Source organism: Schistocerca cancellata, chromosome 2 (assembly GCF_023864275.1).
Source record: "Schistocerca cancellata isolate TAMUIC-IGC-003103 chromosome 2, iqSchCanc2.1, whole genome shotgun sequence".
Classification (NCBI taxonomy): domain Eukaryota; kingdom Metazoa; phylum Arthropoda; class Insecta; order Orthoptera; family Acrididae; genus Schistocerca; species Schistocerca cancellata.
The window spans coordinates 480,954,697-480,969,725 of record NC_064627.1 but is presented as its reverse complement, the minus strand read 5'-3'; the positions used below and the strand labels follow the sequence as shown (position 1 = coordinate 480,969,725).

Below are 15,029 nucleotides of genomic sequence, written 5' to 3'. Positions count from 1 at the left end.
GCTGAGGCATGCAATGGCAAGGTCCATGGTTCATTTGGAGGGGGGGGGAGGGTCAGTTCAAAAAAGTCACCCAGAACCCCAGTTCAGAGGAGATTTATCAGTTGCTTGATGAGTAGATTTTTTTATCTATCCAAGTAGATTATACCACAAATTCTTTGTTTGAATATAAATTGTTTTGTTTGAATATAAATTGTAGATTGAGGTGGTAACTTGTATTCCAAGAAAATGTTGCATTTTTATTATTTTATATTTTAATATTTGTTATCTTATTTAATGCTACTTTTGTATCATTTTGTTTTCAGCCTGGTGGAAGGTGCAATGAGTTCATACGTCAAATTGGAGCCGCTCCACGAAATCCAGTTTCAAGACCAACCAGAAGTTGTACTAACCATATGCAACAAAGAGGGAGCCATGGAAGCAGTAATCAATGTGGTGAAAATGGAGAGTCATGTTTAAGATGGAAGCATTCAGTAGAATCTTCCATTGATAATTCTGAAAGGAATTACAATGAACAGCATGTTGAATCTATATTACCAGCATCTCCAAACAACCACAGGGAAACTGTGTTTGAGAGTAGAGTTGAGACTGCAGTGAATATGACTAAAGGCCAAACACTCAGTTGTGATTCAGAGACAAGTGAACAGTCTGGGGAAAGCAGCTCATCAAAACCAAGTGTATCAGTTACATCAGAGGAATTTGTTTCTCTTAATAGCATGGCTTGTACTGAGTTTCCTGAGGCAGAAGCACAGCAACCAGTTCTCCCATCAAGTTTGGATAGTGGAGAGATCAGTACAGATATTAAAAATGTCTGTGCCAGTGGCAAAACAGTTTCACAAGCTGTGTCTGAGACCCCTCATTCTTCCTTGTCACCTGTGTCTGGAAGCAATGACTCTGCACCATTTTGTACCCATTTAGACACTCCTGCCATGAAAAAAGGTGTGTCTCATTCAGTCTCTCAGAATGTTAGATGCAGGGCTGATCAGTCAGCAACAGTAAGGGAAAGTATTCCTAGTTCAAGTTCACATTCACAGTCAACTATTATTGAAAACAGTAACAGTTCACAGTGCACAGTACTAAATAAGGGTGGCATCACAGAAAATGTCTCTCAAAAATCTGTTGAAGCTTCTCTTAGTGAGAACCATGGTGAAAGAACCAAGAATGTGACTGCCTCACAGCTTCAGGAATCGGTTGGACGATCAACAGCTACACAGACACCAGGTCCTCCACTTGGACAGCCTGACACTGTAGGGCCATCAATTGCATCAGATCCTCCTGCTTTACAAAATGGTGTGTGTCAGCAGTTTCCAAGATACGGGACTGGACAGGTAAGTAGACATCTTGTTATTATCATTTGGGAAAGGGAGGGAGGTTCTTACTATAGACTTCAACAAATGAGGATATTGCAATTATTAGAATATTGGCATCAAGTATTGACAATGTAGGTAAAAATAGATTGCTACTTACCATAAAGAAGACACGTTAAGTTATATACAGACACATTTAAAAGACACTTAAACAAAGCTTTTGACCACAGCCTTCATCAGCAAAAGAGAAGCAGAAATACATACACCATTCATTCACATAAGCAAGCACACCTCATGCACACATGACCACCAACACCGGCAGCTCAGGCCTGAGAACTGATGTTCAATTACTTGATAACCCCTCCTGTATTCATACTCTGGTAGTTTTAACATTGCTTGGTAATTTGAGGAAAAACCATCACAGGTGGAAGATACAACTGAACTTAAAAATTTTAGAATTCAGGGTCATTTGGCATAAATACCCATGATGTGTTCCATCTTTCTTTAAACTGATACTGAATTGTTACTGTTGTTTATGTATTGGGGGTTGCAGTGTTGATATCCCCCACGCCTTTCCGTTCCCCATGGAGAGCAGTTCCTATTCCCCACCCCTCTGGTTATGCCCCTGTGTTGTAAATTTATGTACTCAAAAACAGAACTTACAGATTTTTTCACTTATATGAATGTATATGAAAGACTTCATTATAAGAAGGCATGTATCAATCCAGTAAACTTTAACATGCAGGTAAATTGAGAGTTTCAGTGTTTGTACTCACAGTTGTGCATATATCCAGGTAAGATCAGACAATGGAAAGTCCAGGATGGAATAACAACTACATGAAACGGACAGATTGCTACTCATCACATAAAGTGGGTGCTGACTTGAAGACAGGCACAGTGGTAAAAAAAAAAAAAAAAAGCTTAAATGTTTATCAGACGTTTTCATTGTACCTGTCTGTGACACACTACCACCTTCATGAAGTGAGAAGCAGCCTATCCTTTTCATTGGTGTTGTACCCAGATAAGTTTTGATAATCTTCCAGACATCCTTTATCACATTTGACGACATCTTGCAAAATGTGAAACACAAACTATAATCAAGTTTCAGTAACCTCTTTCAGCAATTACACTAAGATAAGGAAGCACGTCATCCGTGCCTATTAAAATCTTATAGATTTTTTCGTTTTAAATTTTTTAGGATATTTGAGAATTGGCTTTCAAGGGAACTTTGGAGAAAAAGCTGATTTCAAGGTGCCTGTTTATGCTGTTTATTCGGAAGAATACTGAGCATGCTACTATTATGCGTAGAAATAGCGGAATGCTGCTGGGATGCCCCAAACACAGCTAAGAGTTCCTCAAATGCTCTGGTGACAGCTCTGTGCACAAACATATTTGAACCTTTCAGCACTGTTCTATGCTATTCTCCTCCATGGCACTCTGCTCAAGCACAACTATACCGTATTTACTCGAATCTTAAGCCGCACTCGAATCCAAGCCACACCTGAAATTTGAGACTCTAAATTCAAGGGGAGAGAGAAGTTTTAGGCTGCACCTCCAAATCGAAACAAAGTTGGTCCATTGTAATATGAGACACATTTTAGGTCAAATGAGTGAAGATACAGCTACAGTAGTTTGCTTTGAGTCGTAAGCTTAGCAGTTAACCTTTACCAGGCAGCCATTGCCATGCGTCAGGCGCTCTGTCCGTATCTATACGGGTACCCTTCCTTTTTCACGTGCTTCGTCTGGTTTGAATAGATTGCTTATTTTGCTTTGATCTGATAAGTGTCGTTCTCTTTGTTGTAAGTGTGTACGTCACTCTAAGCTGAAAATGCATTACTGTACTTCGTCATGCATTGTTTGCGCATTCTGATAATGAGTGTTTACGGCCTGTCGCCGCTCACGGCATGGCTTGCTTTTGTGCGCGCTACCGCCACTTACAATTAAAAAAAGAGAGAGGAATCGTCTCATTAGTGAAACAATGGTAAGAGACTGCTATTTGTTGTTACTTACACTGCTGCTTTGTTTGATAATGATCAACAAGAACCAAAAAATAGACTGTGTATGATAGATGATGTTCTGAACAAGAGCTTAGCCAAAATTTTTCTCCATTTGAAAATCTTTGCAGACGCCTCTTTAGTAAATTACATTCTTCACAGAAATTAAGAGTCATCTTAGATTTAAAAATCTAGTCAATTGACATGTTTCATTTCTGACTGTATCACTATTAGGCATAAGAATAATACGAACATAAACATCAAATGATATGTATATTCTTCCGCGTTTGCTGTTGTCTCACTCTAGTTTCGTACTTTGTTAGGCAAACAGGGTTTAAATGAGATAGCAGCAATCATGAAAGAATACATGCCAACATGTTTATATTTGTATTATTCTTATGTTGAAGAGAATACTGCATGTGTTTCACAATTCATAAAAGTTCCTATTAGCAACCATCTCTTCTCACAGGTAGGAAAAAATTCAGAACGTAGAGTTGGCCATGTTGACAAACATCCCAAACAGTCTTGCCAGTCGGATTTTCGTAGTACATTGAAATGCTGCTACATTCAAAGTTGAACAATACGGATTTTGTATTTTCTTCATTGGACAATGTATGAAAATGAAAATGCGGTGGTCGAAACTCGAGGTGGAGAAAAAGCTCGTCTTCCATCTTTTTTTAAATTTATTTACTGACGCAGAGGTTTTGGCGCCAGTATTTATCTTTGTGCCTGCAAAGCATGCCTGTGCAGCGCCACATATATTCGACGGCAGAAGTTAGTTGTGGCGGCACCTACCAACATTTTTCAGAACTTCCGCTTACTTTGCACTCTATTCTAAGCCGCAGGCGGTTTTTTGGATTGCAAAAACCGGAAAAAAGTGCGGCTTAGATTTGAGTAAATACGGTAATCAAGCTCGTGCTGCAGCACTGCTCTGCTCTTACCATTGATGATGTTTCAGTGGCTCATCACCATTCCAGTATAATAGCAGCTTTAGATGTTGATTTTTACTTTGAATTCTCACATCTCACGTGCGACTACTATCAAGTATCCACAAGTTAGTGAGTCGTCATTCAAAATAGGAGTGACTGCGGAAAATACTAACTCGGCAATCAGTATATGGTATGAGATGTTATTGAAAATGCCCTCAACTGTAGTCATGTTACATTAAAAACATCAGAATAGTTGAAATCAGTCTGAACAGTTTTCTATAATTATAAAAGAATTGATCCTACTGATGATGGTTATCTACACTAAGTTCTATTCAAAGACACACAGAAAGATGGCACTCTCTTTGGGAAACTGACAATCCTTCCTTAATAAATACTTAAGGTGTTTCTTCACAAGAAATTCTCTTTTAAATAAGGTTGTGCAGCAGTTTTCCATGGATTATATATTTCTGGGGGTTCAGACATCTCCCCTGCAAATTACTCTTGTCACAATATGCTGCTAAGTTTTAACCAAAATTATCATAGCAATACAGAACTTTTTGACAACTTTCAATTGGCAATGTCTTCTATAAAATTCACTTAAGCAAATGTAATCTCTCTAAAGTTAAACAATATTTTAACATGCTCGATCTTCATTTCACTCAGTCATGCATGTACTCTCAAAGTATTCACTGACTTTTTTTCACTGCCAGGTTGCAATCCAGCACAGTTTTTCCTGCTTTTCATCCTCTCTTTAGTCCCAAAGTCTACAAAAATCAATAAATATTTTCTTGTACATCTAATTTTATCACATTTTAATTACCGTATTTACATGATTGCAAGGCAGCCCTGAATATATGATCCTCCTTTGTTGAAGAGGATTCTTTAGAAATTTTTACTTTTAGCTTATTCTGGCTAATCAAAATTACAAGCTTTTATTGATATGAAGTATATGTCTTAAAAAAGTTAATAGTATATCTATTCTCAACTTACACCATTGATTGATTGTCTCAATTTTGATAATACGAGGAGAAATAAAATAAACAAAAAGAAATGGTTTACATTAATTTTTAGCCTCATTTCCTTTTTTGCTTACCATCTCAGCTAGTAATCTGTATTATAACTATTTTAATAATAATAATAATAATAATAATAATAATAATAATAATAATAATACTCTTATGTCCATGTCTAAGCCACCCATTGCAGCGTCTGTGCAGCACTTTTTGAATCCTTCTGCAACAGATTTACTTGGGATTCCATCCCATGCCATAAGGCTCTACTGGCCCAGGTATTGAGGGTTTTCTTAATGCAGTCCTCCCTCTTTCCCATTGAGTGAGGGCATGGTCTCCTTGAAGAAGCCACTTACTGTAAAGATGTCTCAGGTGAATGTTACGAAAGGTCAACACACATCATCTGTTCTTGAAGTTGGAAGGTCATGCCACCAGAAATTATTAGCTTGTCTGTCTTGTGATCCTTAACTTCCTGGATGAAATGTCCCTTTTTTCCTCCCTGTTAAGCAAAGAGCCTGGTGTTCTGTTCGAAACAGCCTACAATCAAATTAGCATCAGGTTGTTTGTCTTTCATCCCTTTCTTGATGTTTAAAAATAAGTCCTGCAGGCAGTTTTTCTTGTGAGATCTTTTTCCTGTTAAGAATAACATATGGGGGTAGCTTCCTCCTGTCTACTAGTGCATCCATCATTTCTGTTGTTATGGCATTTGCACTGCCAGAACTTTTTACAGGAACACTTTTAATGCCCTTCGCATTGACAATAAAATTTAATGGCATATCAAAATAAACAGACTTCTGATCGCCCTTGTCCATATGGCCAAGTAAACAACAGTCGTGCCATTATTTTAGATTATCCATATCACTAAATGGCTATGGTCACCCAATCTCAATTGCAGGTTGTTTATCTAATGGCTTCCAGAGGCAACAAAAAGTTGATTTACAGTATTTCAGTTGGTTATTGGTTATTGACCAAATTTAAAAATTTAGAGTACTGTCATAATCTGCTCATTTAGAGGTATAAACTTATGTTAAGACAGTTACTATAGTTGGAAACTGTTTCTAAGCCTTGAGGCAGCATAACTTACAACACGCAAATTGTGCAAATTAAGTCATCTAGTGTTTCAGAAAGAGAGCGCTTAGCAGCTTCCAACAAACTTATCTTATAATTTCAAATTTTCTCGAATCTTTTTCTTTCGGGCATCTGCCCCCGTTTATTCTGCATCATAATGTAGCCCCACGATCAACATCCTCAAGCGCTATCTAGTGCTTACTTTGAAGTCTGTGACATATGCAGTTGGAAAATTCCTTTTTATCTCCAGTGTCTTCTTTTGGATTAGTTCTTGAGCAGTCAGGAAGCCTTCATTGTGTTTCCCTTGAACGTAGTGAACAATATGCTACTCCAGTTCAAGAAACCCTTCCTACTTCAGTCCCCTGAAAATTTAGTGTGCAGAACTGGTTATTCTCGATCTACCATCACCTTTGAACATTCATTTCTACACAAATTTTCTTCCTGTTGTACAGTTGCTTGAGGCCTACACTTCATAAGTCACATTAACTTAAAATTAGCACCATATTGTCTGCGTGTACCAACTGTAAACCATGAACTCATTGATCCACAATTCTCAACAGAGAATTAGCATCCACTACCAACTGAGGGGTGGAAAGTGTAGAAGGCTACCATAAGAATACAACCGGCACAAGAACTAAAATTTTGATGCAGTTTGCAGGGGCAAACACCCCTTGGTGACCAACGGGTAAACCAGTCCCATGATGTATAGCACAGGGAAGGAAAAATAGTCCATCAGGAAATTATGTTATGTGTGATTTAGCGTGGATGGAAAAATATTTCAAGTGTTGTTACCTAAGTGTCTCCACTATAGGAACTGATGTAGGACTTGATATTTATGAATGGAAAAAGTTAATAAAGTGGGTTAGCTGGTATCATTGTAGCCCAAGAGAGATAGAATTGGAGGTGACGGACCATTGTTTGGGACAACATGTCTGGGTTTGGCCGAGGTAGGGCATTTGTCAGACGGCAGTTCGTGGCAACCCCAGCAGCAATCGGCAATCAACTATTGCTACGGGTATAGAATGCTCAGTATTCTTCCTGGCATATGTGTTTCTCTTGATGAATAAATGGAATAAACAGTTGCCATGATATTGGCCATTTCTCGCAAGTTCCTTCGAAAGCAAATTCGCATTTTACCAGCCAGTCTTAAAATACTAGAATGTGAGTATAGGAAAAATTAATATTTGTTCAGCATGAGACACACACACGCCAGGAAGAATAATGAGCACACTGCTATCCATAGCAATTGCCAAATGCTGCTGGGGTTGCCCCAAGCTGCTGTTTGACACACGCCTTACTTCGGCCAACACTGGGTGTGGATGCGTTCTACAAAACAATGCTTGGTCTTCCAATTCCCCTTCCTCAAAATAAAATAAGTTCCCTCTCTCTGGCTGATATCCGAGGTATGCTCTTGTTATGAGCTTTGGACAGCAGTATCTTTCAAAATGTAAAGCAGACTTGTGGTGGCTGCCCAATGCTCTGCTCTGCAGAACTGTTCCTCTATAATCTGTGTCTAATAAACCTAGTGCTGGCTTAGAATGAGGTTAAGTCTCTGTGCATCTTTTTGTTTTTGCATATTTTAACACAGTAGATAGTAAACACCAGACTATACTAACTAAGTTCTACATAGTCCAGCGAACACACTGATAGTTAAGATGTGATGTTAGGAATGTACTCTGACTAATGATGAACAGACTATTCATCAGTCAAGTCAGTCAGGGGATTTTGTTGGGGCTTGACCTCATGATAATGTGAGTCAATGATTTAATAGATACGGGAACCATTAGTGCAGTTAAAGGCAATTGTATTTATGTCTTTCATAATGGCTGTAGTCGCCACAGTGCTTGTTCCTTTGGACATCCATGCATGTCTAGAGGAACTTTGCATCATAATCAGAACAACACAGGCACTGCAGTATCGTATTTATCTGCCGATACGGGCAAGCGACTTTCAATTAAAAGTCTGACCTTCATGGGAATATACATAATGGATGTATAAGTACAGGTCTTAGATGCATGGTTGACGACATGTGGAAGTTGGGGGTCTGGCTATGAGTCATGCGTGGATAGCTAAATGGTAAGGTGACCGCTCGCAATAAGTGGAAAATCTGGGTTTGAGGCCCGGTCCAGCAAAAAATTTTCATTGTCATCATTCCAACTGCTGATGGTTGTCCTTTTTCACAACTATGAATTCATTCAGTTACATTTATGGTGTCCCAGTTCTTCATGTTCTGTTAATTTGCTGTTAGAGCTGTTACAAGTTGCTATGAGTGTTAATGAGGTAGTAAAAAATAAGAATCAACACTCAAACTACGTCACAGTTTCGTTTGCCCATTGCAAATGGAAAAGTCATATGGATTTGGCTTGTGCAAACATGAATTCACTTGGAAAATCTGCTGTCGTTTGTGCATGAGAGGTGCAGGTAAACTTCGCAGTATTGACACTGACTGAGGTTGAACATTATGAAATTTGTTACAGTTCTATCACATTCTTACTTCAAACTTCATAAATTATGCTTAACATCTGTCACCTACCTACACGCTTCTGCATATCATACTCTGTTTCAGAACTTTTTCAGAACAGAACAGAAGGTTTCATGCCCAAATCAGCACTAATATTTGTAAAAATTACAATACATGGAGGATACCTGTAACTAAAGTGAACACTAAATACGTAACATTACACAATTTCTAGGCTCTGTGGAGATATACCTGATCTTTGATTTTATGAATGCTCCGCATGCTGTGCTCGGAACCAGTAAACCTTGTGACACAAAATGAAAGGTCTTAAGTGTATTCTGGGACAGTCTTCCTCCATATGGTTTACATACAAGCCTAAAAAGCATCAGGAGTGATAGTTGGAGGACAGTGACAAACAAGCTGTGAGCCAACAATATGTCAGGTGTGTGTGTGTGTGTGTGTGTGTGTGTGTGTGTGTGTGTGGTGTTGTTGTTGTTGTTGTTGTTAACATTTCATCTTGTTGAGAGGGGGGGGGGGGGGAGATTAATCTGGCCTTGATGCCTCGATCAATCACGTATAGCATTTGTTCGCTGCTCAGCAATGCAGGCTATCAGGTGACGGTCACAATTGTAGCATCTAACACTATGTGACAATCGCTGTAGGTTAGTTGGGAGTTGGCTTCTTGCAAAAACACTACATTTTGCCACTTGGCATCCCAACAACAATGTTCACTTATCCACCACTGTCTAAAGTTTTTGTGGTTTTTGACAAAGGAAACCAATGCAATGTCATGCATGCATGTGTTCAAACTCTTTACGCACACTGACATTGTGCTCTTTATCATTTACGAAATGTGTTGGCACCTGCGTTCATGCTTGTCCTTTCACTGGGCTGAGCTGGATGTAACTCTGGAGGTACATGTACATCAGTTCTTTGTTGTGTTAATCATTTATCATCAAAAACACTCTCCTGCGCTTCCTCTGAGTTTGGATTCATTCGGGTCACTCTTTCTGACAGCTGAAATTTTTGCGAACTGCTGCTGTATTATTTCATTCCTGAATTATCACTCTTTCTATTCATTCTGTCTTGAGTTCATATTGTATTCCCACAAAAGTGAAGAAATTGGTTTCTCCCAGGTGCGGAAACCATTAATTATGGGGTAATTTAGGTAGCTTGCACTTGCTCCAGATGGCACTTCAACAAGGAAGTGTAAGCACCAATATAATAGCAGATTTTTTTGTGTCCTTAGTTAAAAAATGCTGAAGAATAAAAATTTTGCATGTTTTGAGACCTTAATTTGTTATTTTTAGCCACACCAATTAACTTGTAATTAATGAGGAAGTATGAATGATGTTACTGTGTGTCTTATTTGTACGGCCTGTTTGTAAACAGTGAATGCCTGCTTCAGATTACACACAATTGAATTTTTCTTTGACAGACAGTACGAGATATATTTGGTCGACTGCAGAGGCTCTTGGATCATGAGAGGATGTACAGACAATCATTTATGGAACCAAGAAATCGAACAAACCCGCAGTCGACTAGACGAAGTGGCGGTGGTTTTAACACAACACCTGCACACTCAAATACGGCAGCAGACGTGTGGGGTAGATGGACTCGTCGCCATTCTGATATTTTGCCAGGTATTTTTTGCAATAGTGGAATAAAAAAGTGAAATGATACTACAATAAAGATTTTGTCTGTCACACCATAATTTCCAGGCTTCTTCAGAATAGCAAAATATCAAACACATGAGGAACAGGAAAAACACTGAAGTATTTCAGGTCATATATCTGAAGCATATATTACAGCAGTCCCTTTTCCCTCTTCTGGACCGCTTCTGAATTTTCATGCCACATATCGGTGCAGAATTGATTAACATTTGTGCCCCTTTATGAAATTTTTCAAGCTGCAGGCTCTTGCAATTAAGGGAGAATATTGCCATGAAAGATTTCTGTGGCTTGTACAGTTACACGTCACTTAGTTTGTATTGTGATGTTGTACTATTTGCTTTTGTGCTTCAAATAGTGACACTAGTTAGTCTAGCCCAAAAAAATTTCAGTTGTTGAGTGTCTTGTTTAAATGTAACTGAGCAGGCTAGGAACTAAAACTTACAAGGGGAGGCTACAACATTGGGATCATGGATTTATGTCAAATTTTGTACACATTTAATAGGCCATTAAAACAACTTTAAGGTGCAAGTAGCAAGGTGCACTACTCCGGTGATTCAGAGAAAATCACAAGAGAAGTTTTACGCATCTGATATGTAACTGATATATCTTTGTGAAGGTGCAGATTGTAAGAAGACATAGAGTGGTCAAGCGATTACCGTTCAAGCATTATGAGAGGGTCATGGACAAGCGATGTTTCCATTCCTGCTGACACTTATTTTTTAATCTATATTTTTTCATCCCTGGCCACTTTATTTAATTTATATGACATTTGAGAGGTAATATAATTAAAGAAACTATGCACATTTTAATAAAGTTGTTGTGAATTTCATGTGTTATTTGACTATTTACTACTTGGAATTAAATTTTCAAGGACAAGGGACAGGGTTTGAAAGCCCAAGTTAATGATGCGAATGACGTTATTCACAGTCAGTAATATATTATGTCACAAAGTGCAGACCACAAGAGTAATGTCCAATAACCCCCCTCCTATTGTATTACCTCTCAGATGTCACTTAAATAATATAACCACTGATGAAAAAAATAGATTAATAATTAAGTTTGAGTGGGAGTCTTGAACTGTTGTCTGATAGATGTTTGTCACGAAGCTCGAACGCTAATTACTTGACCATCATAATTGCTAACGTCCGACACATAAGCATACATACATAAGCCGCATAATAGACACGTAAAACTTCTCTGGCAGTTTTTTCGGAATTGACAGAATAGTGCACCTTATTACTTACACATCATGTTGTATTAGTAGCGTATTAGTAGCCTACTAAACGTGTACAAAGTTTGCAGTAAATCTGTGATCACAGCATAGTGGCCTCCCCTTGTTAGTGGTATACAACCAACATCTGCATTATTTAGAACTTAACTGTGTATTCTACTGGCAACTTAACTGAACTGTAGATTCAAATGGAGTTTTGAAATTTGGTACTGATATGTTCTCATATACAAATTATATTTTGTCCTGTTTGTTGCTTCTCTGCATCCATTGGGTACTGTAACCCAGTCCTGTTTTTCTGTTGTTAGTGTTTATGTATATTCCATATTCATTTCTCGTTGTAGGGACTACTTGTTCAGGTACATCCTTTCCAAATTCACTAGTTGTGCTGTGTCATGCCTTTTTATCACTGTACAGAAATGGTCTTACCTGCTTTTTTCACAGGGCATCTTCCCACCTTCCCAGACAAATTCTGCAAATTTTTTCCATTTAACAATTTCCCTCTGCAGTGTAATTTTTTCCTCTACAATACATATTTCTGTTTACTTGTATTTTAATGTGTTTTCCCACATCCAGCTGTTAACATATGTACCTGTATATGCTTTGTACATATTGTTTTCTACATATACCAACCTGCTGCCTCCTCAAACTGAACTGTCGCAATAATCCCCAATCGTAATGGCCAACATTCAGGACAGACATAAAGCTTCAATCCATTTATAAGAGGTAAAGCATGTATTTATGTAATACATAATTATAATATTTTTCTCTGATAACTTGGGCCTGGTGTTTTTTTTTTTTTTTCCTCTCTCTCTCTCTCTCTCTCTCTCTCTCTCTCTCTCTCTCCCTCTCTCCGGGATGATTAGTAAAAGAGAGTCTGGTTGTTGTAAATGAACTGTTCCACCATTTATCTTATCTGGAGGTGCTGGTTGATTTTCAGTAAGTTCCAAAGGACTGAAAATTAGTATGATGAGCTATACTTTGGGAGACCTTTTGTACCATGAGAGACTGTTTGATGAATCAGAGAAGCAATCAAAACAATTCCAAATGCATCAACTATTCATTTAAGCAAGGAGTAAGATATGCAAAAATGAACGATTTTGAAAATGTAACACTTTACGCTAAATAAAAAAGCATATCAAATTCAAATGCTTCACAAATTAGACCACACAGCTCGCCAAGCTGCATTTTACTGTTCAATAGAAGCTGCACATTGTTAAAAAACACCTCATAGATCACATTTTGTTAACTGATTAAGCCACATTCCACATCTGCAGAAAATTTAACAAAATTAATAAATTTTCAACAGATGGATAGCCAGAGGTTCAGTGACGATGTGACCATTTCATTCATTGGATTCTATATGCTTGAATTTCTTTGCTAAGGTGTATGAAACAAATGTATGGGATGTTGAGGATCTAAGAACTCAAACCCGAGATGTGCCGTCAGCCATTTCACGAGATAGGTTTCAGAATGTATTCAAGGATTATCTTCAGTGATGCAAATGATGCTCCAAAATGGATGGAGGCCTTGTTGAAATTCATGTGTGTTATATAAATGCAACCATTATTTTATAGAAGTGGATCGAGACTTTATGACCGTTGTGTATTTGACAGTAAATTTTAATTTCACATCTGTCACATCTTGTTATTATTACTTCATTTTGTGCCTCCATTCTCTTTTTCCATATCTATTTTATTTTCCAATTGCTTTTTAGTTTTTGGTCCATTTTTTCATGCGTTTGTGTATTTTATTACATCTTAGTCCTTGACTTCTTTGCATCCTCTTTTCTGTGCTCTGTGGTGTACTGTTATCTTTGGTCCAGCTACTTTTGCCAGTCTAGATCAATTTCCCTATCACTATTGAAAACTAGCCCCACATAGTGTTCAGATGTTGCTGCCTAATCAATGTGATTTCTCTCGTTCCCATTTCCTCCTCACTATGACCTTGCAATCAAAATTCCCGCTTCTGTCTGCAACCCTTCTTTATACAACCACCTGCATATTTCTGGTTTCATCATTTGTTAACTTTCGGTGACCTAGTCCTAGCAGAGCCTCATCTCAATGTCACAGATGCCTAGAAACTACCTCTGTTACCTCCATAATGTACTCATACTCTGCAATTGCGATTCCTGCATCCCATCTCATAGGTAGATTTCTTCACCCTTCAACAACCAGGCCAGTATTCATACCACCTCAGAAATCTTTCTAACTTATGTATCTTAATCTCCTACTTAAGAATATCATTTTGCATCATAGCCATCACAGCCTTTATCAAATCTTCCTCATCAACATCTCATAGCCTCCTAACCGAGCACTGCTGACCATCTAGCCATCTAGGAAGGACACCCAGTAAGTTTACATATTTTATTTCTCTGCAAAATAAACTGTAACCATGATATTAGGGCTGAAGAGGTTGACTGGTATATGTTGACAGTACTCACACTGGCTTATGATGAACACCACACTACCTTACCAGTATGCTGCCAGTCAATATGGAATTACCACTAAAAGTGGCCCGCTTGTGAACTGTGCTGTGTCATTCATTTTTTTGCAGCAAAACAACAATCCATCATTAACTTATGTCTGCGAGGAATGTTGTATGAGGATGAGACCTGGGTCCATCATTAGACCCCTGAGTCAGAATGTCAGAACATGATTTGAAAGGAACGTGGTGAAAGTGCCCCAGAAAAGGCAAGGATCACACATTCGGGAGAGAAAATTATGGTAACCATCTTTTTGTGAATTTGGGGGGGGGGGGGGGTACTTGTTCACTACCTGTCTCACAACACGCCAAAATGAATGCAGGGAGCACTGTAATGTTTTGAAGAACCTACAAGCTGCCATCAAAGGTAAATGTCCTGGAGCTTGTCTCGCAATGTCAGCCTCATTTAGCCTGCCTCAGGCATAGCTGGAGAGATTCAACTGGGAAGTGTTACCGCATACTCAGTATTCATGTGGTCTTGTGTATTGTCATAACTCAAAGGTCATCTTGGAGGTCAGCACTTCAATGTTGGGCAGCTGGTTATAAGCACAGGGCGTGACTGGTACAACACTGGTTTGGAAAAACTTGAGATGGTACCAAAAATGCTTGGAAAAATGTGGCGACTGTGTAGAAAAGTAACAGAAGCCATGTATAATGTCAGTAAAATTATTTCAGCTTGATAAATTGTATGGAACATTATTATTATTATTATTATTATTGTTATTATTATTATAAAATAGGGAAACACATCATTGGGTGCCCCTCGTATATCTGCCGCATCACAGGCTCACTTCCACTGCCTAACACAGCTGGAAACCCATGGTTGCAACACAGTCATCCATGTAACCTCCGAAGCCTTTAGTCCTACATGCATTTCACTC

The 15,029-nt window shown here is 38.4% G+C and overlaps 1 protein-coding gene across 1 annotated transcript in view; it reads left to right on the top strand.

The window, feature by feature from the left end:
* The window catches only part of LOC126155481 (uncharacterized), a 330,938-nt gene that overhangs the window by 219,479 nt on the left and 96,430 nt on the right, over nucleotides 1–15,029 (top strand). The window contains 2 exon segments of the mRNA XM_049916231.1: nucleotides 303–1,325; nucleotides 10,202–10,406. Coding sequence (XP_049772188.1) covers nucleotides 303–1,325; nucleotides 10,202–10,406 — 1,228 coding nt within the window.